This window comes from Gavialis gangeticus, unplaced genomic scaffold (assembly GCF_001723915.1).
Source record: "Gavialis gangeticus isolate Ggan-Ray unplaced genomic scaffold, GavGan_comp1, whole genome shotgun sequence".
Lineage (NCBI taxonomy): Eukaryota > Metazoa > Chordata > Crocodylia > Gavialidae > Gavialis > Gavialis gangeticus.
Genome location: NW_017729021.1, coordinates 211,396 through 232,801, shown reverse-complemented (window position 1 = coordinate 232,801; position 21,406 = coordinate 211,396). Strand labels below are relative to the sequence as shown.

The 21,406-nt window shown below is 40.8% G+C and overlaps 1 protein-coding gene across 1 annotated transcript in view; it reads right to left on the bottom strand.

Moving 5' to 3' along the window:
- The window catches only part of FCHSD2 (FCH and double SH3 domains 2), a gene marked incomplete at its 5' end in the record, with an annotated part of 252,383 nt that overhangs the window by 44,616 nt on the left and 186,361 nt on the right, over window positions 1-21,406 (bottom strand). Inside the window, 3 exons of the mRNA XM_019514525.1 lie at window positions 3,094-3,198; window positions 5,873-5,989; window positions 19,162-19,257. Of these exons, the coding sequence (XP_019370070.1) occupies window positions 3,094-3,198; window positions 5,873-5,989; window positions 19,162-19,257 (318 nt within the window). The remainder of the gene's footprint in view (window positions 1-3,093; window positions 3,199-5,872; window positions 5,990-19,161; window positions 19,258-21,406) is intronic.

Genomic DNA, 21,406 nt, shown 5'->3' with positions numbered 1-21,406 from the left:
CCAGCTACAAATTCATTGGGTGGTGGAGGGAGTGGGCAGGGTGGGGCAACAAGGATTAGTAGTTGCTCTGTTTACCAGGGCACTCCTTGGAGTAAACAGGAACAACAGCCACAGACTGATGGACACCAGATTCAGGTTGGACATCAGGATGAACTTCTTTACCGGAAGGGTTGCCAGAATCTGGAATGGGCTTCCAAGGGAGGTGGTGCTCTCCCCTTCCTTGGGGGTCTTTAAGAGGAGGCTGGACTTGCACCTGGCTGGGGTCACCTGACACCAGAGCTCTTTCCTGCCCAGGGCAGGGGGTTGGACTTGACAATCTGCTGAGGTCCTTTCCGACCCAACCATCTATGAAATTTTATTCATTATTTAGCTCCACATCCACAAGACACGTTTGGGAATACAGCTTGTACGAAAGAGGTGGCGTTACAACAGCAATCTAAATTTTCTGGACTCTGGCGAATCAGGTATGTTATTCTGCATTTACTTCATATTAAGCCAGGTCCATCTAGAATCTGCAATTTCCTTCTTGTTCTCCTACATTCAGTTGTATGCAATCTCTCGGCTGCCTTGGCCAACTGAACTTGTGATTTCATCTTGAGTTCTTACAGCTCAAGTCTCTCAAAGGAGCTGACCTTCCCTTGGGCAATTTTTTCAAAACCTGCTTCATCTCTTGTCTCAACACCTTGCACATATCTTCACTGTTGATAACCTTTGTATTAGCTTGACCCTGAGCTCTACTCGTGGTTCCCACATGCCCATGATTTCAAAATCTCATTGTTTACTGCTATTTGAATTCCACTCATGTATGGCGCTGCCCTAATGCCATTTCTGCTGAAATTCAGCTTCCATTTTTTCTTATCTTGACTGCTGCACCTCTCCTCTTTATACCTGCTGCAGTTTCAGCTTTCCAGTGTCCCAACAGATACACATTCAGCTGCTTATCTTTTTTGCCATGCAAACTACTCTAAGAAAACCATTAACACCACCTTCAAATAACCATTTAAGGATTCAGTTAACAATTATCTCGTTTTTAAAAACCCTTGGTTCCAACTGAACCCAAAGAAGTTGCTCATCTCCCAACTGGTACTAACCTCCTTTGTTTCTGCAAACAATTTTTAGTATAGGACCCTTCTCTTCTGCAGTTTCTTGTTCTCACATTATTTTTGCCTGCTATTATCCCTGCCACTTTTGATCTCACCCAAAAACAATTCTCCCCTTTTGCTTTACTCAATTTTTATTTTTCTCTCCTGTGCCCTTTAGTCATTATTTAGCTCTGCATCCAGAAAAAAGAGTTTGGGAACATGGCTTGTAAGAAAGAAGTAGTGTTATAACAGCAATTTAAAACATTTCTATGAGTAGAGCATGACATTATGAATGTGTTTAAAACAGATGATAAAACTTGCCATCATTAACAAGGCAGGCAATCCTATTAATGCACTTTTTCCTTCTTTCTCTCTCAAACTGCAGATCTCCATTCCTAAGCATCCTGGGTACTCTGAATATCTAACAGTGATTCTCAACTGGGGTGCTGCAGCACCCTGGGGTGCCCTGAGACCCTTTCAAGGGTGCCGTGGGGTGCCTCACAATATTAGCACTGTTAGGTGTGCCAGCATGATTGACAAAATAAACAAACAGATTTCAAACAGGAGCCCGCAGCATTTAAAACATTCTGCCTGGCTGTGTTGTGGGCTTGCTGCGTTCTTGTGATAGAAAAATTGCTCTATTACTTTTTCATAGTCAAAAAACACAAGGAAAACTAAGAGCTGGCATTTTCCAAGGGGCCAGGAGTCTACAAAGGTTGAGAACCACTGGTCTAACAATATGAGAAAGGCATGTACCTGAAATAATTATGTTTGCTTTATAGATATAATTATGCAGCCCATGCAGTTGAAAGCCAAGCAGATCAGTTCCTTTTGTTACCAGTACGGGGTATTTATTTTGTTTTTTTAAATTAGAGCCCAAACTTAGGCATCTACCCAACTCAAGGCAGCCAGCTGATTTCACAGGCAGATCGTGGGGCTGACTGCCATTTTTCAAGGCCTTCTCATGGTGGGGCCCCTCATGCCTCTGATTGGCTAGTGTTCCCTTCCCCACCCCCCAACTGATTGGTGGAGGGCTGTCCATTGTATGGCCCCACCCCTCACTGCTGACTAGTTGAGGGCTATCTGTCTTGAAGCCCCACCCCTTACCACTGGTTAGAGAGGGGTGGCCGATCAGTGGCGAGGGGACAGGGTAGGGGGAGTGGCAGCTATCTTACCAACAACCCCTCTCCCCTCTTCCCCCCCAGTAGCCAGGAGGACTGCTGGTTTCCACTGGGGAGCCAGCATTTTATTTTTAGTAAGATTTCCCCCCCCACCCACAGATTTCACAGAAATCACCTGATTTTGCAATTTCTGCCAAATCTGTGCAATCATGATTTAGTTAGGTCCCTACCCATAATGGTTAACTTTTAACACCATAACGTGGCTTAGTTGAAAATCAAGACACTATTCCCTTTATTCCGGCTCTTCCTTAATCTAGGACAGGTCTCATTAACCTTCTACAACCTCTTCAAATGTATGTTTGGAGAATACAAAAATGCAGAGATATCAGAAAGATTACTTCAGCTATTTTCCTATCTATAAATCAAATTCGCTGCTGCACAGTGCAAGTGAACATTTGTTAGCTGCTACAAGGATCCCAAACCCTGAATGTGGATTTACGATTAACATCTGCTGAAATTAAATTTCTTTAGGTACGGGAAAACTATTTCAGCCTCAGGTTGTTTTACCAGCATTTTAACTTGAGAAGACAGATGCTGAAACTCTTACACTCTTGATCAGTGTACTGTCAAAAAAAAACCTAGTAAATTTAATCACTCGATCATCAGGAGGTTTTTATTTCATTCTTCATTGCTCATTTAATCTCTTGAGTCTTGCACTAAATTGATGCAATGATTTGAGAGGTCTGAAATCAAAGAGAAATGCCGTATCTTAAAGTCCCCTGATCCTTTGATGCTAGAAGCTTAGATTTTTACGTGAAAAATGAAGTGGCTGTAATAAATATGCCACTGCATAAGGAGCCAAACAACATGATGAATAATTTCCCTCTTACCTCGGCTTTGCGGATACTCTCTCTGGCTTCCTCTATTTTTTGTTCCAGTTCTGCTCGGCTTTGTTCAGACACCACAGGGCCATGGCACTCTAACTCCTCGAGTGTCTAATAGTAAGAGAAAGATGCTGCATATTTAGTACATTCTTGTGCGTTGTCTGCTGGATTAATATTTGGGACAATTCATGGAGTTAAGGTACCAGACTGATGAGTGGTAGTGCCCTACAGAGTGCACACACTGCAGACTGAAGCAAAAACTCATTTAAAAGCGCAATCTCTTATAGAAAATAACACTATGGGATGCTTCAAAATCCTAGCAAAAGCTTCATGCTGTAACAAGTATCATGATCCTGGAAACCCATTCCATATTGGGACTTATATCACCCTCATTCCCGGAGTATTAGTGTGATTCCCCGTAGTGCTAAGTGATGTGACTAATAAGTGTCTTTGTGGTTCATTGCTTCTCTCACCCCTTCCCTGTGGGCAGAATTAGGGAGAATGGTGAATGCAGTGCATCTTCTCTAGGCATTTTTTGGATTGGGCAGGCTGTGCGAGGTTGATCAGTGAATGCATCTTGTGCTGGAAAAGGAAGAATGTAAGCTTGTGATAGGACTCTGTTCCTGCAGGAGTTTATCTCCATCTCAGTCCAGCACTGGAAGAAACTCTCTCTCTCGCAGACTGGCTTTATCCTTAAGGTGAAATTTCCATTGTGCCAGAGCAGCAGAGAAGTCAGCTACAGTCTTCATTCCAGAACCTCACTCAACCTATTAGCTTATGCTGGGCTCGCGGCACAAAAATGCCTTTAGAGAGGGGAACCAAGACCTTGGATTTGACTCAATATTTTAGGGGAAGTCCATGTAGAGAGGAGAGGACAGATATCATGGTCTTGTGGTATCCCACAAAACTGAAGAGACTTTGCTATACCACTCGGTAGTAGCTGGAGTTTCCTAAGGGCTGATGCCTCCATGCCTGGGAAAACTAACTGCTTTAGTTCATATGGGGAGTGACAAAGGTACAATGTATTATAACTGAAATCAGCTACCTTCTCTTCAATAACGCCCTCTTTAAAACCTAATTCCATAACATTTTTCAACATTAATCCAGCAATAAAAGTAAAATGACAGAACACCACACTGTGCTTTAAAACATTAAAAGGTTTGGACTGCTCTGCAATACTTTTGCTGTGGTCAGTAGGAGCCGTGCCTGAGTTAGATTGGTTCTTGAAGACTTGCTCCTTGGGGAATGAATTGAGCCTCTCTCTACTATATGGATGTACAGTCAAACACATCATCACTTGAATGTTTATTTATTAATATTTAGGCCCTTGATAATACTCTTTATATAGAGTTTAAAGTGTTACATACGACTTACAAAATCTTCAGTGACTGCCTTTCTTCCTGTGAGGAAGGCATCGAGTTGGCGAGAAGGATCCAGATTTAGAATTAACTTTGCACCTTGGTCCATCAGAGCCCATGTGCTCAGTACCCGAGTCATGAGGTAAGATATCAGGGGAGTAAGAAAAGGGAGTCTGTTCTGGGGGATAATTTATAGTGCATTAGTGAAGGCTGGCTGATTTAAGCCAATTGGATTTTGGACCTGAATATCTGCAACAGCATCAGGAGCTGAGACCAATGAGAAGGTGGGAGAAAGGAAGCCCAGCCACAGAGAGTGGTGCTTGGTGAAATTGTAACAAACAGAAGGCCTTTGTAGTGGGTGAGTGAGAAAGCAGAACTAGGGCTGCAGGGTAAATGAACAGATAAGGGCAAAAAGGAGGCAGCTAAGGAGGTTGGATGGGTCGTGAACGTGGAGGCTCAAGTTATGGAGCATTAACGTGGGAGATCATAGCTGGTGGTAGGGGAAAGAAGGGAGGGAGCAGGACTTGAAATCAGAGATGAAGCAGATGGGGAAGAGCTGGACGAACCAGATCCAATCCTGTTTGAAAGAGGAAGGAAAGAAGTGTTGGATGGGGCAGGAATTCAAGAGGAGAAGCCTGACATTGCTCCTGTTCTCTGAATGTAGAAGGGAAGTTCAAGAGAAGAGGAGGTCTTCAGTAGAGAGTGCAGCCGTGGAGGGAGTGTTAGAACTGGAAACCGGAGAGAGCACGATATGAACAGACATTGTAGCTGAGATGTGATAAACCTTCAAGGACAATCCTGATAAGGGAGTGAGATGAGGTGGGGAGGAGAGGCAGGGGGATAAGTGAGAGATTAGAAATGGTAGCAGAAGAGAGGTGAAGGCAGTGACAGGAATAAGGTGTCAGAGGTGAGGAGGACAGAGATGGAGGGAGAAGCAGGGACTGAAGCACACGTCACCAAAAACAAAGAGGCTGTTAATGTGGAACGCAGATTTGTGATTATGGGACGTGAGAGAAGATCCAGATTCAAGTGGGAAAAAAGAGCAGTTAGTGACAGTCTCAGCTAGAGAGGCATGGGTGGTAACAAGGATAGGCCAATGGAGCCGATGAAGAGAAGGAAGAGGACAGAAGTTATGATGCAGAAGAGCGCCATGGCTAACCAGTAGACAGACAAGATTAGAAGCAAGAGAATTTGAAACAGTCTAGGAAAGAAATGCTCATAGCAGCACGTCTATCAGACAGCTGGACTGTGTTGTCTCAGAAGGGAAGAGTAAGATGGGGTGGGGGGGTAAGCTACGCCACAGAAAAAGCAGAAAGCAGGAGGAGAAACACAGATGAGAGGAGCTCCTTGGGGCTTCCCTGTTAGGCAGCAGGGCACGGCTTCAAAGTGCAAACAGACAAATATTATATGATTTCTTTCCAACTAACCCGTTGATTGTGGATGATGTTTTTGTGCTCACGTGCTACTCGGGTGGCCCACTTCCGGGCCTCCTTGTTTAGGCTGTGCTCTTCAGTCGTTCCAGTTTCAGACTCCAGTTGTCGACTCTAGAACGGAAAACAGAAAGTGAACAAGTGCACTGAATGCTGAGGCTGTCTCTCGGTAAGAAAATATTGTTACTTCACCACATGACAACTTTATATCATTTGTATTTATCAGTCCCTTGGTATTTCCTTGCCTTGACTCTTGTTTGCATGAAACGAGACAACTTTCAACAAAAAAAGCACCATTTTTCATAAGCTCTGTCATGATTTCGTGTTACGGAAAACTGCAAATATAAAAGCACATCAAAGTTCAAAAGAATTTACAATTTACTGTTCTCAAGACAAGACAGGTTTACCAAGGGGAATGAAGGCTGAATGTAGATTATTTTTAATGAAAGACATTCCTGAATAGAAGCAAGGTTTCTCCAGTGATCTCTTTCCCTGTACTAGTGGTATAGTCGGGAGAGATGTTAGACAAACATTTGGGCGCAAGTGCCCTTCTTGAGGTCTCGCTTCCTCCTCGGACCTGAAGAAGGGCACTTGTGCCCAAAAGCTTGTCTAACATCTCTCCCAACTATATTATTGGTCCAGTAAAAGATAATCACCAGAAAAAAAAAGAACAGACAAAAAACCCACCCCAACCCACTTTGCTTCTCACATATTTCCTGGACCACCATGGCTACAATACCGTTTCAACTCTGCTGTATACTTGAAGAGGAAACTGAAGTATCGTTTACTAGGACATTATCTCCTGTAGCTGCATATGAAAAAAAGTCTCATCGTAAATCACCTTTCATTTCTAAGATGAACATGAACTTTATATAGTGTTTAAAAATAAGAATTCCATGTCATTAAAGCAGTGGGGGGGGGGGGAGGGCTAATCTTTTTGGCAGGCATGCCACAAATTAGCCCCATGCCCTCCCTGAGTGCCACTTCAATCCTCTTCTCCGGCCCAATCAGCTGCTCTGCTTTCTTCTCCCTGCCCGATGCTTCGTTCCTGATCTGCTGCTTGGGTTTTCTGTGCCCTGCCCTATCTACCACTGCCTGTCCCCTCCCCAGTCAGTTGGCCACCCCGATCTAGCGGACCATTTAGGCTTCTTCCCTCCAAAATGGCTTTTAAACATACAGAGGAAATATAATACAAATGTGCTAAATCTAATTATAATTTCACACAGATTTTAAGCAAAGAACGGCATAAAAATGTTAATTTCCTTTTCACAAAACCAAGACCTACTATGCCAAGTTTCAAACCAAGTGTTTTATAATCAGACGTTTTTGATACAGTGCCAACATTATGCCAAATCTTAACTTGCTCAAATAAATGAGAAAGTAAAGCTCTCCCCTCTCAAAGTGCGTCACAAAGGCAACAAAAGTTCCTGTGTATATGCTAAACTAACTAATCGTGCACAATCTTGAGGTTGGAAGCAAGCTTTTCCCTATTTAATCATCATCTCTATCTTCCACCTTTCTACAATTTTGTTTTAGGGCTACAGAATATTAATCGTGCACTTATGGATACATTTTAGATGAAAAGGACTAAACTTCTGCACCAAACAGTCCCTGTCACGTTCCGCAAACGTGCTCCCGGACATCCATAAATATTCTGGACTAATTTGCTCCAGCTATACTGCATAGTGGTGGTTCTGTTAGCAACCAGTCTAAACCTTGCTATTCTTGCTCTGAAATTAGAGATAGAAAAGATCCAAAAAATGTCATCTGCCAATGCAGAACTGACCTTTCACACTATAGTCTCCAGTGCTTTCCCTAAACTTTGATTAAATGGCTCAAGAGAGGCTCTCACTGCTTTCCCTAAGTGACTTTAGTCTTACTGCCACAAAATTTCTCTTGAGCAGTTAAATAGGCTTCATTTTACTCCATAGCTCATTGTATCCCCGGCACCAAACGAAAATATTCCATCTTCAAGTGTAATTTTGAACGCTATTGAGAGACCAGCTAACCTATCCTTTTTCTCTCTCCAATTTTTTCCCATATATATATATATCATTGCTTAAGCACAGATGATAGCAAGGAGAATTTCAGACTTAATCAATGGGCCTGGAATGACTCACGTGAAGGGGGCAGCAAACAAGGCTTTGAATAGAGGCAAGGGGAGAGAAAAAGGGGTAAGCAGGCCAGCTCTGAAGGAAAAGATGGGGTTATGTGAATTGTAAGAATTTGCGAGACGGAGTAAGTTGATTGTGGCAGGGGAAGCATCGTATTTTAATCGTAGCATTTCTTAGGGCTTGGAGTGAGTAAAATAGGACGTAGGGAGACAAACTTTGGTGAAAGGGAAAGGAAGGATATTTCCCTTTGTAGATTATGAGGCCCTAAAGTCAGGGACCTGTTAAACCAGATTTGCACTGGCACCGATACAATGTCAATATTGTCCTATATATGCTGGTAGTAATTTTAAGATGGAGAGAAGTGATTTAGTGCTTCCAGATATTTCTCCAGAAGTGGGACTAACCGTGAAGTTCTGAATGTAAAAGCGTGAGTCCCCTCAAAGTCTGAGTTAACAGAGCCAAGTCTTTTGGCTCAAAGCACAGAGCAAACAAACCTGTAAGCGGTTTAAGCATTAGATGAGAACAAAGCCACACTGCAAGCATTACACAACCATCTGAGCAAAAGGATTTGGAGAAGCAAGGAGGATGAGAAGGGAGATAAGTTACATAAGGCTGAGATTAAAAGCCCGGGTGTCAGAAAGACAGAGATGACTTCAGTGACGGAAGAGAGTTTTTTTCCAGGTCAAACATCATTCATTTGCCTTCTGTTTGCACTTCTACAAATTCTGTAGGTACCTTTATATGATCTCTCTCTCTCCAGCATTTACAACACCTTTCAATTCACTCAATTCATCTCAAGCTATGTCACTAAATCAATGATTTTCAACCAGGATGTTGCAGCACCCCGGGGTGCGAAGAGATCTTTTAAGGGTGCCATGGAGTTCTGTGCAATATTAGTGTATTAGGTGTGCAGACACCTACACGATTCACATGAGAGGTTTCAAATAGGAATCCATAATGGCAAAAGTATTCTGACCGACTGCTGTCTCCAAGTTATTTGCAATAAAAAATGGCTCGATTATTTTTCCATAGTCAAAAAATGAATGAAAACTAACAGCTCGCATTTACTGAGGGTGATGACCACTGCACTTGAGGATGTTTTTACCTCCTACCACCAACAGATTATTGTACTGACCTATGCTGCCTCAGCTAGGTTTGTACAAAGCATAATCAAGGAAATACATTTTTCCATGCTTGCTACTTGAGGTTTCCTCCTACAGCTCCTTAGAGTTCACAGCCTGATGTGGCTTCTCTTGTTGGTCACAGAAATCATCTCTGTAACAAATTACTGATTTTCCCACTGACTGGGTTTGCATTCATCCTGCTTCTCCTGAACGGTGTATTTGGATTAAAGCACATATTGCCCATTTCAATTGCTTTCTAACATTATGCATTTAAAAAAAATACTTCAGCATTCAAGCAGAAAGATACAAAAGCAAACTTAGCTTCTGCCCAGAGGGTATATCAACAGGGCAAATATGCTGGTACTGAACCAGGATGGTTACACCAGTTAGTTACTATGCTGTTTCCAACGTGGCCCCATCTATCCCCAACAAATTTAAGAATACTAACATCAAATGGATTAATAATAATAATAATAATAATAATAATAAAAAGGATAGCTTTAGTTTAAGATGCATCTTGCACATCTCATTGTGCAAAATGCAGCAATCAACCGAATCGGCATCTTCCACTCCGACAGCAGTGGGACAGTAGGATGTATCAATGCAACACTGATGTACATGCAACATAAATGCAACATTTCTCACTTTATAAGCATTAATGACTAGATATTGGATAGAGTCACTGATATTTAGCATTTTATAATTGCTCCATTCTTATATATTTATACTAAAATATCATCTGGAAGCCTCAATTAGACACTATATGAACACATACAAAGCCACACTGTTTTCAGGAAGAGGTCACAAGAAAAGAATTTCTGATAGTCTAATATACACCACCAAAGCCCCTTAACTTTGAACAGCTATTTGCTAGATAGGACTCCAATTTAGACCCCTGCAAACACTTGGCACATGCCTAACTTAAATGTATGTGAAAAGTCCAAATTTCCAATTACTTCAGTAGATCACTTAAAAGCTTCAAGCTAAGCATGTTCCCAAGGGCAGGACTGGGGTTTTAGCTAGTTGTAAGGTATCTGGTTTAAACTCTTTAAAAAGAAGAAAAGCAAAACCAGTTCTGATGTAGCGAGGAAGAAAGAGCCTAGAGAACTGAGCTAAATATAGCTGAACTTTCTGTCTTAGTCTCTGAGCTTGGATTACAGTGAAAGCAGTGTCATGTGCTAAAAATTCAGCCTTCTAAAGCAAGCGAGCAAAATACCCGTCCACTGGGAACAGGAAATCACCGACTGAAGCACTGACAGACTAGCAATGATATGCTGTTTCTCAAATTAATTACTGTATTTAGTCTGCAGACGCATGTGTCATGTCTCCAATTTTTGTTTGAAAGGCTATTACAGGTGCCAGAGTTGTCTTATAAAAGGGACAAGTATGCAGCATGTACACACCCATAGATGCAATTATGCTGGACACAGACTGCACTCCTGTACTTTGGGGAGTGAAAAAACATTGACTCGCTTGAATTAAATGCTTGTAGTATTTTTGTAGCCTATGGTAAAAAAATAACTGATTGACAAAGGGAAGAGAAAGAATGAATGAAAAGGGCATGCAAACCGCTAACATAAAATATACCTAAAAATCAAAACTAGTCCTCAGAATAGGAGGCTACCATGCAAATGTCACATTGCAAGACCCACCTTCTAATCCAATTCTTTTCTGGGATATGCATGACTTAAGTTTCACACAACCCAAAGAATAGTGCTAAGAGTCAAATCTGGTGCTTACAGAAGAGAACTCATTTAGTTTTAGTTTTAGCTTCCCAAGAATCAGCTAGAACATACCAGCTCAGCACAATGACATTTTTATTGCAAACGATATTTTGCAATTTAAAAATTCCAAGGATTGGAATTTCATTCTGATCCAGAGATTCAAAAAGGATGTAGGTCCACTATTGAATTAACATGACATATTTTAAATTAAAAAAAAGAGACACAACAACTGAGTTTAGTTGGTTATTATTCACATAACTGCATAATTCTGATTCAATTATTTTCATCTAGCAAAATAATGAATTCAGAACATTTTCAATCTAAAATCCCTACTTCTAATTTATCCCCTTTAAACAGCTTTCATGTAAATCTCGATGATCTTACTACTGTTAATCCTGGAATTCCCCGCCGAACCTGGAGGAAAGGTCGTAACTGGCCAGGACTGGAAAGGGCACACCTGGGCATATCTTCTGGTTCGTGTCAGAGTGTCATAACTACACTTTGGTGAAGTTTTTTGTTCCTGAGACACCTTGCATTCAGTTATAAGCTTCTCTTATTTCCCATAATCTAGTCCCCCATTTTGAAAAGAGGGGTTAAAAAGCCAGGATGCTGGGTAGATCCTTGCAACAGCCCTGGAGGAGTTTGGGTTTTGTACACACTGGGCGTGTCTACATGCTCATTAATGCACTTTTGCTATTGAGCATTAAATTTGGTAACTCTAAGGTAAGGTACTAACTAAATGAGCATTAGGCTCCCCTAATGTGCAGTAACAAAAGCGCATGCTTTTTTGTGATGCTTAATCTGCAGTAGCCTACTTTTACTGTGCAGTGGTGTATGAGCATGGTTTATGCCGTGATGCTCTAATGCATGGTAAAATTGGCTACTGAGCACTGAAGTGCATGTGTAGATGTGCCCACTGACCACTAAGAGGAAGAAGTAGTTAGCTAAGTTAGTCTGAAGTCAGGCATAAGAACGTGTATGAAGGCAGAGATGGGAAAAGGGCATCCTCCGTGAATTTGTACCTTGTCGCTCCCCCCACTCCCTCCATCCCTCCCCTCTAAGTCAGTGGCTCTGCTGCAGGCAGAGGCAGGTAGGCAGGGGCATGGGGCACAGTCTGGCAGAGAGGCAGAGCTGCCTGCACTGCCTGGCCTGGCTCTACCTGAACAGCAACTGGAGGCGGGCGGCTTGAGGGGGGGCAGGAGAGGGGGAGAGCTGGGCCAGTCTGGCCAGTGCAAGCAACTTTGTTGGTCTGCACCCCAGGTCCCTGCCTGCCTGCAGCAATGGTGCTGACTTGGGGGGCTGGGAAATGCTGCGTGTGTGAATGCATGTATGCACTGCCTCCCTAACCACGGCACCCTGGGTGCTCACCCACCCCTCTGGCCTGCTCTATGCACAGGCACCCTGGAGCAACATAAGCTTTCATAGGCAACAGCCTACTTCATCAGATGTTACTTTGTCATAGCAGTCTGTCACCTCTGAACACTTATGCCTCTTTGAACCAGTTAGTGTCTAAAGGTGCTCTGCCTTCTGACTGATCACTAATGAGGTACGTATAAAGGCAGGGGACTATCCCACTAGGCACTGGGTACTAACCAAAGGGACTGAACTTTAAAACCAAGACAGATGCTCTCTCTTCCAGTCTATCACAAGGCAGCAGGATATGTACATGGAGAAGAGGGCGTCAGGGCATTTCAAGGTCATCTAGGCTCAGAAAGGGTTAATAGTTTTGGGATCATAAGCAATACACTGTTGTCACTTGTTGGCTAAAAATACATTCTTCTACACCAAAAGGTCTTGCTGTTAGCAAATACAGCCATATTTAATCTACCCATTTGGCACTTGGCATAACAGAAATATTATTTGTTGGAAGCAATCTTCATGTGGAAGAAGTAATTGTAACGCTATTATTTTGCTATTGCTAATAATTGCCCATTAAGTCAGTCACCAGGGACAGGAAGATTTTGCAATTTGGACTGTGATGTGTTATTTGCTTTCTGGGATCGCAGCTGTATTTCAAATCACTTCTAAAGCAGTACATTTTTCTCTTTAGCACATTAAATATACATAAAGCTGTCCAAGTAGTTGATACTAAGCATTTTAGCATAGAGTCCCTGGATAAGCTACGGCTCTGCCTCTCTACATCTCGACTTTGTTTTAGGAAAGATTGGAATCTCAAATTGCTTTGTTTGGGTTATAATGGGCTAAGTTAAACAGTTCTAAAATAAAACTTTTGCATACTGTGGAACTTCTCATTTCTCTGTCAGGGTGGCACTGTCAGATGTTGGTGATCAATAGCTCTATTAGATCTCAACGGTGGTCTGAGTGCCTGTCTCTATTCTTTTTTTATAAACTAAAATAACTTTGTTAGATCAGACAGAATTTTTATATATATATATATATATATATATATATATATATATCGCCAACCATGGAAGAATTAAATCCATCTTTTATGGCTTTGTGTTTAAATTTTTTCAAATCCTCTCACTAATATTCATGCAAAGGAACTAAAACACAACGTATTCTTCTGCTATGGCATACAGTGCAACTTGTACAGACTTTTACAATTTCTCACGTTCTATGTCTGGTACGCCAACTATCACAGCTGCTGTGTTTGCATCTAGTTGCTCTCATATATAACACATTGTCTTATAAACAGAAATGTAGAAGACTGGCTGTTTTTCAGGCATCTGAAGTAAAAAGGCTGATCTTTTGAATTAACCTTGGCACAGAAATACTAACGTTAAGAAAGTGACTGAAAACATCTATAGAGAGAAGTTGTGTGCAACTGTGTTTCTCCCAAGTGGCCAATTTTGTAAACCATGTTATCATCACAACCTAGTGTCACCTTTAACCACTTGTTCATAATTTGACATGGACAGTTTTTACTGAATGCAATAAATGCTGTTATCATCAGCATGGGGTCTCAATTTCATAAACATCCATAGTCAGACAATTTAAATTTCCTATGAACAAAATGTGTCAGGAACGATGTTAAACTCAGCCACAGATAACAGAGCAGATGACTCCAGAGTTTTATTTTCCATATTTAATTCCAAATTGACCTTTTTAATAAACCTCAAATATGTTTACTGTATTTCAGGCCCTGGACCATAAATGTGTCTCTAGGGAGGGTAATTCAAACAAAAGCATTTTCAGTGATATCAGACAAACACAGGATATGTCAAGTTACATAAGAAATGTGCAGCTTTACAAAGCTCTAACTTCTGAAGACCAATGACATTTATTACCTGCAGTTACTGAACTGGACAGCTGTATTTTTTTTTTAGCAAGAATTCACAATGCTAAAGGTTGGTAATAGTTAACCATATCTTGCTTATCTTCCAGGAATGCCACTGCTAAAAAATGTCTATTTGTTTTGTACTGGTTCTAAAATGTGTACTCACTTTTCAGGCAGGAAATTAGGGCCTGATTTTACAGTTGGCTTATTCAGTCGATATTCTGGCCTTCCCAACAAACACGCAAGGCAGTTTACAATAAGAGAACAGAACAGGGCCCAGAGGGTGGACAATCTGACCTAGGTGGGCACACAATCCCATAACATAAAGAGTACCAAAGAAGTCAGTGAGGGTCTCCTAACTACAGACATCTGTCTATATGCCTCCAACTGCAGTATCAAGACCATAGTTTGCAAATTGTTTTCAAATTGTTGGGGATGAACGTTAAGAGAATATGCTCTATGATCAAGATGTCTGTGCATTAGACTCACTGACTTCATGTAAGCATACCCTGGGTGTAACTGAACACATACGGGTCCCTACTTTTTCAGTGACCAGTTAATACACCATGGTATTTTTCAATTAATAAATAATAATAGTAAGTACTTATATATAATAAATGTAGGTAGGTAGGTGTGTTAGGAGATAGGGAAGGAGAAGGCATCCATGGACCAGCGCTGCACCACTCATCTAGCCCAAGGGGCTGGATGAATTTTACACCCCTGATCTAAAGGAGGAAATAAATTGCCACTTTAACACCTTTACCTGCTACCAGAATTATATTATATATAAATGAGAATTGGGCCCATATACTTTTATTAAGAGGTGTGTTAACCTCAACAGACAAAACGTTTGCACAAATTCAAGCAAACAGTTGACTTACTATCTCTGCTCCCAAATTCAACTTAGAATTTTGTCTCCATCCTCGCCCAGGAGGAATTCAGCCACTGAATGTCCAGTAGCATAACTGAGACTTACTAATTTGTCTCCCTACAGAGTATACTGACAATGTAGTAGGATCAAAAATTCTATATTTAAATTTATAATTTGTTAAAAAAAATTAACTTGGTTAGGTTAGTAAGCATTAATATCAAGGACCATTAGTTTAACTGGGCTGAGAGAAAAAAACCCAATGCCAGTGACATATAGGAGATAAATAATTGCACAGGGAACAAGTTCCTAAAAAACAGGAAAGAAATGTCTCAAAAAATTTGTGTCAGCTCTTTGATGTCATTATCTTCTGCTTTCCAAGACGCATTGAATTATTTGTTACTTTCTCTCACATGATAACACGTAGTTTAAGGAAAGGACCATTTTTCCAACCAGAAAATAAAAAGCTGACTAATTTCCTTCAATATTTTGCCATATCCTTATAGACCTGCTTATCTAAGCACTGTGGAGAAGCATAGATGTATGCTGTACAATGAACTTGTGTTGACTTCAAAAGTTCATTTTGTCCTCTAAATAGATGTCCTGATAATTAAACTCTCCATTACATTATTGCTCCATTAATGCCCTCTCTCCCAGCTCACTCATTTCTTTTGGGGACAAGTGGTCCCACAAAACACCCTTTATTCTCTTTATACCATTTTCTAATACCTTATGTAGCTGTACATTTGCCTTCTAAATGGATAAACTACTGCTAGTCAGGATTTTTTTTCCTCCCCCAAATATTTGGGGACTGCAATGACTTCTTGTTACTTTTCAGTAAAAAGCTTCCCACCTGCCTGAAATGCAATGTTTTGCTCTTCCTAATCCGTTGCTTAAACAAGATTTCTCTTGTTTTGGTCCCATTTGGGATGTGAAAAAATCCTTACTGTGCTTTCAGAAAAAACTCTGTTGAAAACGCTTCCTTCTGTAAACTGGCACTAATTACATGTGTTAGGGGAAACAATAAGCTGAAAGTAAGCTGAGGTGCTCCCTTACTGCAAGGCAATAAAGGCATTGCCTTAGCTGTGCTCTTATTATTTCCCAGCATTGGGCAACCCAGGGACTGCATGACAATTCTTCATTTTACATTAAAGTGGGAAGCCAATACTTGATACAATATCCTTAGCATTCATATTGAAAACTATAAAAACTGTTCAAGTGATACTGGAACTTGCAAAAACACTCACAACTCTGTCTCACAGGTCTCTGACTACAAGCTTCACTATTACCTTATATTCTCTCAACCTAATTTTTGCACAGGTTGCACTACTACTGGATGACCAAAAAGGCCCAAACAGGGTCCCAGGCAACAGTATAGACACTTACCTGCAGAAAAGCTAGCATTAATGTTAGGTCAGAAGCGCAGATCACTCTGTAGTATGTTTGCTTCACAGTTAATCTTTTAGCATGAAAATAATAATCATGCATATCCCAGAGAAATAAAAAGGCAACTGGCCCACTGGGTTTTAGCAGGTCTTCTTCACAAAATGGCAGGTAATAAGTGGCAAAAAATGCACAACAGTTATGCATCCTTCAATATTGATTGTAATTTGACTAACTAGAAAAAAAATAATGAATTCTTATTGGAACTTCTGAACCAAAAATCTCGGGCCGTTTTGCCTTCCTCTGGAATGGGGGCCATAGTTCACTTCCCGGGATCACTGCGGCATATCTTAATTCCACCTTGGGGGAGCCCTCATCTCCCTCGCTTTCTTCCTGCATCACACTTCAGGGGCTCTTTTTGTCACGTGCTTTATGGCTGTGGCCTGCACGACTGGATGCTCCTGTGGTTCCTTTTGGATACATGGTTTTCTGTGAAGGCGGGACACTACCTGCTGGCTCTGGCGGTCCCTTCCCAGCCCTCGGATCTAATTTTAGCATATATATATATATATGGGAGGCAAAAGGTCCTAAAATACTGCCCCCACTTTCACACAGCCCCAGTCACCACCCCAGAACACAACTTTTTACGTGAATTTTGTATGATTTTCTTTGAAAGCTGGTGACATCTAAAATTTCATGAAAACGCTGTGCAAGGAAGGAAGCAAAGTGCTCAACTTGGGCATGCACAGGCACGTGAAAAAATACTGCCTTCAAAAGACGGGGGTATGCCTCTGGATAATGGGATGCTCTGGTGTTGCCTTCTAGAAGGATCTTGAAGCTTTGCTAATCTCAGGGATGTATATTGCAATAAATAAAATAAAATCAGAATATACCATAGCCATCTCAAAGAACAATCCTAGTTTCAATTCTGAGGAACGTATGAATGTTTATTAAGGAGGGTGCTTGTGCCCCAAAGCTTGCAAAGAACAATTTTGCCAACTTCTTAGTTAGTCTAATAAAAGATATTGCATTTACCCAAAAAGCCTTGTCTGGAAAATAGGAAGAATTAATTTGGTAGGATAAAGGGACCATGGGTCATTGGCACATATCAGTGGCTGCTTTTTATACTGTAAGAGTTTCCTGGTAAAGGCCTGTTGAAAAATAAGGAGAAGAGTCCTAGGTATTTTCCAAAGCAATCAACTTTACTTATCACATGCCAAGGTCCCTTATCACACGTGGAAACATTGGCCTGTGATGTATTCTAATTAAAAACAATATTGTCGAAGGCACCTTGTCTCACATGTATTCAAGGGCTTTCAATTATATAAGAAGATGAAATTCTGGCATACGCTTCCCTCAAATGTGTCAGAAGGTGACAATTATATAGTTCACTGTACCCCAAGTTGTGAAATTTTAATTCATTCCCTGACAGATTACAATGTTAATTACAAATGATGTGCGAGAGCACAAGATACTTCAGAAGGCAAGACGATAAGTGAGAAACTGAGCCTCGCAATTAACATAACTTAAAACAAGAAAATGGTAATTTAACGAGCTACATAGGACTCAAAATGGAGTGAGCTTCGCTATACATTATGCATTCAGTTGCCACTTATGCTTGCGAGTGAATTTAGCACCCCTACTGCATGCATACAAGCAATACCACAAATGCCAAATACCGATGACAAATACTACCATATACCTCTGCTATAGTCATTCGCATAGCACTGACAGGTGAGGGCTCAATATCCACCAGCTGAACTGCATTAAAACTCTGAATGACAAAGATAGCACAAGGACAAAAACACACAGCATACAGTTAGAATTGCAATGTAAATACAGTTAGAGATTCAGCACACTGCATTATGAACAGCCTAGCACTTTATGTAAATAGCTTGCTCTACCGAGAAGTTAGGGAAAAATGAAAAATTGCTTATCTTTTGCTAAGGAGGAAAGCCAAAAGATAACACTGAAATTCAAGGACAGTTTTGTTACTGCTGTTAGTGCTTATTCCTGGCAAAGTTATTCATGGAGTCCATTACACAGCTATTAACACAATGTCTGGGGTTAAGCAATTCAATATGTGGGCCAGGTCTGTCTTCCCCAAGCAGAGTTTACTTAGTGAGAGCCAGGGAAATAAAAAGCTGTAAAAGGTTTGCTCTTCAAACCTGCACTTACTTTAAATTGTTACTTTTACCTAACTTGAGGAAAAAGGAAAAAAAAACCCAAAAATGACTTGAAAAAAACCCAACAAACCTTCCGGAATGTAACCATTATGCTGTGATTTACTCATTTAAAAGTTTGCCACTGATTTTTCCAGAATAACATTGGCTGCACATATTTAGAAACTAGGCTAGAATACTGGGTTATTAAGTGTATCCTACTTTGACCAAAACCTGTATAACTTTCTCAAGTGAACTGGAGGGCACAGCACATTTTATTTGGCACTTTAGTAAGTTATTTGTCTAAGTCGACAGTTATGGGGGTTTTGAGAACCTTCCCAGAACACAATACAGTTTAACCCATTTTAGTAAGAGCTTAGGCTCAGAATAGAAATGCAAAGATATAGGGGCTGGTAGTCACAGAACACAGAGGCAAAAACGTGCAGTTCTCTTGCAGGTGATGATGATATTGCCACCCCATCTGTTCAATGCTTTAATTGTAATTACATACCTACAGGAAATGCAGTTGGTAAAATCAGGTCGTTACCCTCTACCCATTCCAGGAATACCAGCTGTATTGGCAAGGACTAGAAGACTAGCAAACAAGGCTACCATCATATTTATTTACAAAAAAATGCAGTAAAACCATGGAATTCAGAAAAGCCCTTACGGTATCGCTGTCGCTAGGCTGGAACTGGAAGGGTTGCGGTTTGCGAAATACAGAGTTCTCCTGTAAAAATAGCTGTAGATTGTAATCCCGTGCCACCTGAAAAGTGAACAAAATTCAGTTCAGACATCCATTACTTTGTAGAGTTGGGACATAACTTTATCACAACAATGTTAGATAAATATTACGCTTGAATTCCACAGCTTCCTTGTGCACAGGCCCAGCTCTGCTGATTTCAGTGGAAACTATCTGGGGGAAAAACGGTGAAGTCAGCAGCTGACTAATGATCTTTCCACGGCACTGCTCACAACTGTCCTGCTTGACATGGCCAAGCTCAGGATTGAGGTGAAGTACCTAATCCTGATTTGGGTCAGTATCAAAAAAATATACCTTATCTACTTATGGACAGTTCTTCGCATACAGTTTTTGCTTTACAAACCGAAATGGCCTAATTCTCCGTGAATGGTGAAAGTTTGATTGGTTGTGATAAAATATTTGGAAAAAAAAAGGAAGCTCAAATTTAATTTTGTACATATGAATATAGAGTCAAGGTAGAAACATTTTCAAGTATGCATAACTTCTACATCCGGGTAAATGCTGCACAGGTCAAAAACTGCTTTAACTAGTCAAACTCAGGCCGCAGCAACCTGCCGTTTCCAACATGTATCGTTAAACCAAGAATCTAGTGTGCACTTGCAAAGAAATACTTATCAATTTGTATTATTTTTAAAATATTCACATGACTGAACATCTCTATAGAGATTTTAGGACTTTAATTACTGAAAATATTTCAAAACTATAGACAACGATAAAAACACATTACTATTTAAATATAGAGAAGTCCAGGGATTCAAGAGATGAAATCCATACTGCATACCACTGACTGCATGTATGTTGGGATTCATTCTAAATATGCTCTATATAAAATGTAGATGGTAGATTTAATTAGACCCTGGCATTTCCTGGTCTACATGTTATTTAGATCACTCTGTTTCAACTTCATACTGTTAAAAACATACATACATGGGAATCTCTGTACTGACAGACTAACATAAAGCTTCAAACCACAGAGCTGAATGAAGGGTATGCCCCGAGATTTGAAGTTGGAAAATTACTACCACCATATCAACGTTACTTACAACCAAGTCCAATAAAAATATTTAACCTCAAAATTTAGCAAAAATTTCACACTGAAAGTGAGGAAAAAGTGATTTTTTTTATATCTCTCGTAACACAAATATTTCCATTACCTCCTCAAGTTAATCTGAGAGAAGACCTCAAAGAAAACTGCTCCTCTGGAAATTTTCCATTTAGGTTGTTTTGAATTATCTGATGTTGTAAAAGTCCCTCTCTCTCTCTCTATATATATATATATATACAGGTTCAGATTATACTAAACCAGCCAAAGAGACACTGCTAAACCTATTTGCAATATTTACTTTAGTCCAAAACCAAAGGAAGGTTTCTTCCAGAAATTTATTAGCATGCTAGGGAGGGATGATAATAAAGGTCTCTACTCTTCTTCACTAAGCCTTCCCATCCTAGCAAAAAGACTGCAGTGCAATACGCAGTGCGATCTAGCCTTAGGGAATATGACTGTCTGGGCAATTTGGTGGCAATTATAATTCTCAGTTCTAGAGTTATACAAAAGGTAAAGGATTAACGTAAGTGAAAGAAAAACATTATAATTCTGCTTGTGTTACTGTACTGCCCAGAAGTTCTCGGCTCCCTTCTGCTGGCAGCATCTTGTCTCCACTCAAAAGCATTTGCCCTCTAAGCATATGACCAGAGACAACAGCAGGATTCAGAAAGACCGTCCCATGGAGAGAACAAGGACAGTTTCGAGGATGTGGTAGTTCTGCAGATGGTTACATACAGATGCATGGGAGAAAGCAAGAAGGTACTTTCTGGATGAAGTCAACCGTGTTCCCTACTTTAAAAACTTTCCTCGTGCCCCTCCTTTCCCCAGTTGCCAAATTTTTCCTAATGGAGAGACTGTTAACTGTAGAGAACTTCCAAAATTCTCATCTTTTACTAGACAAGTGTTCTAGTCCAGAGGTGTCAAGCGTATGGCCTGCAGACCAGTGTTGTTTGGCTCCCAGGGTGTCCTTAGAGGCCCAGAATTCAGGGGCAGGACCTGCTGGGTGGGGTGCCCTATTGCGTAGATCCATCAGTGATGGAGGGCGAGTGACAGCTGCACTGTCCCCCATGCTGCTGCGTCCAGATCTAGCCTGCGACAAGGGACGAA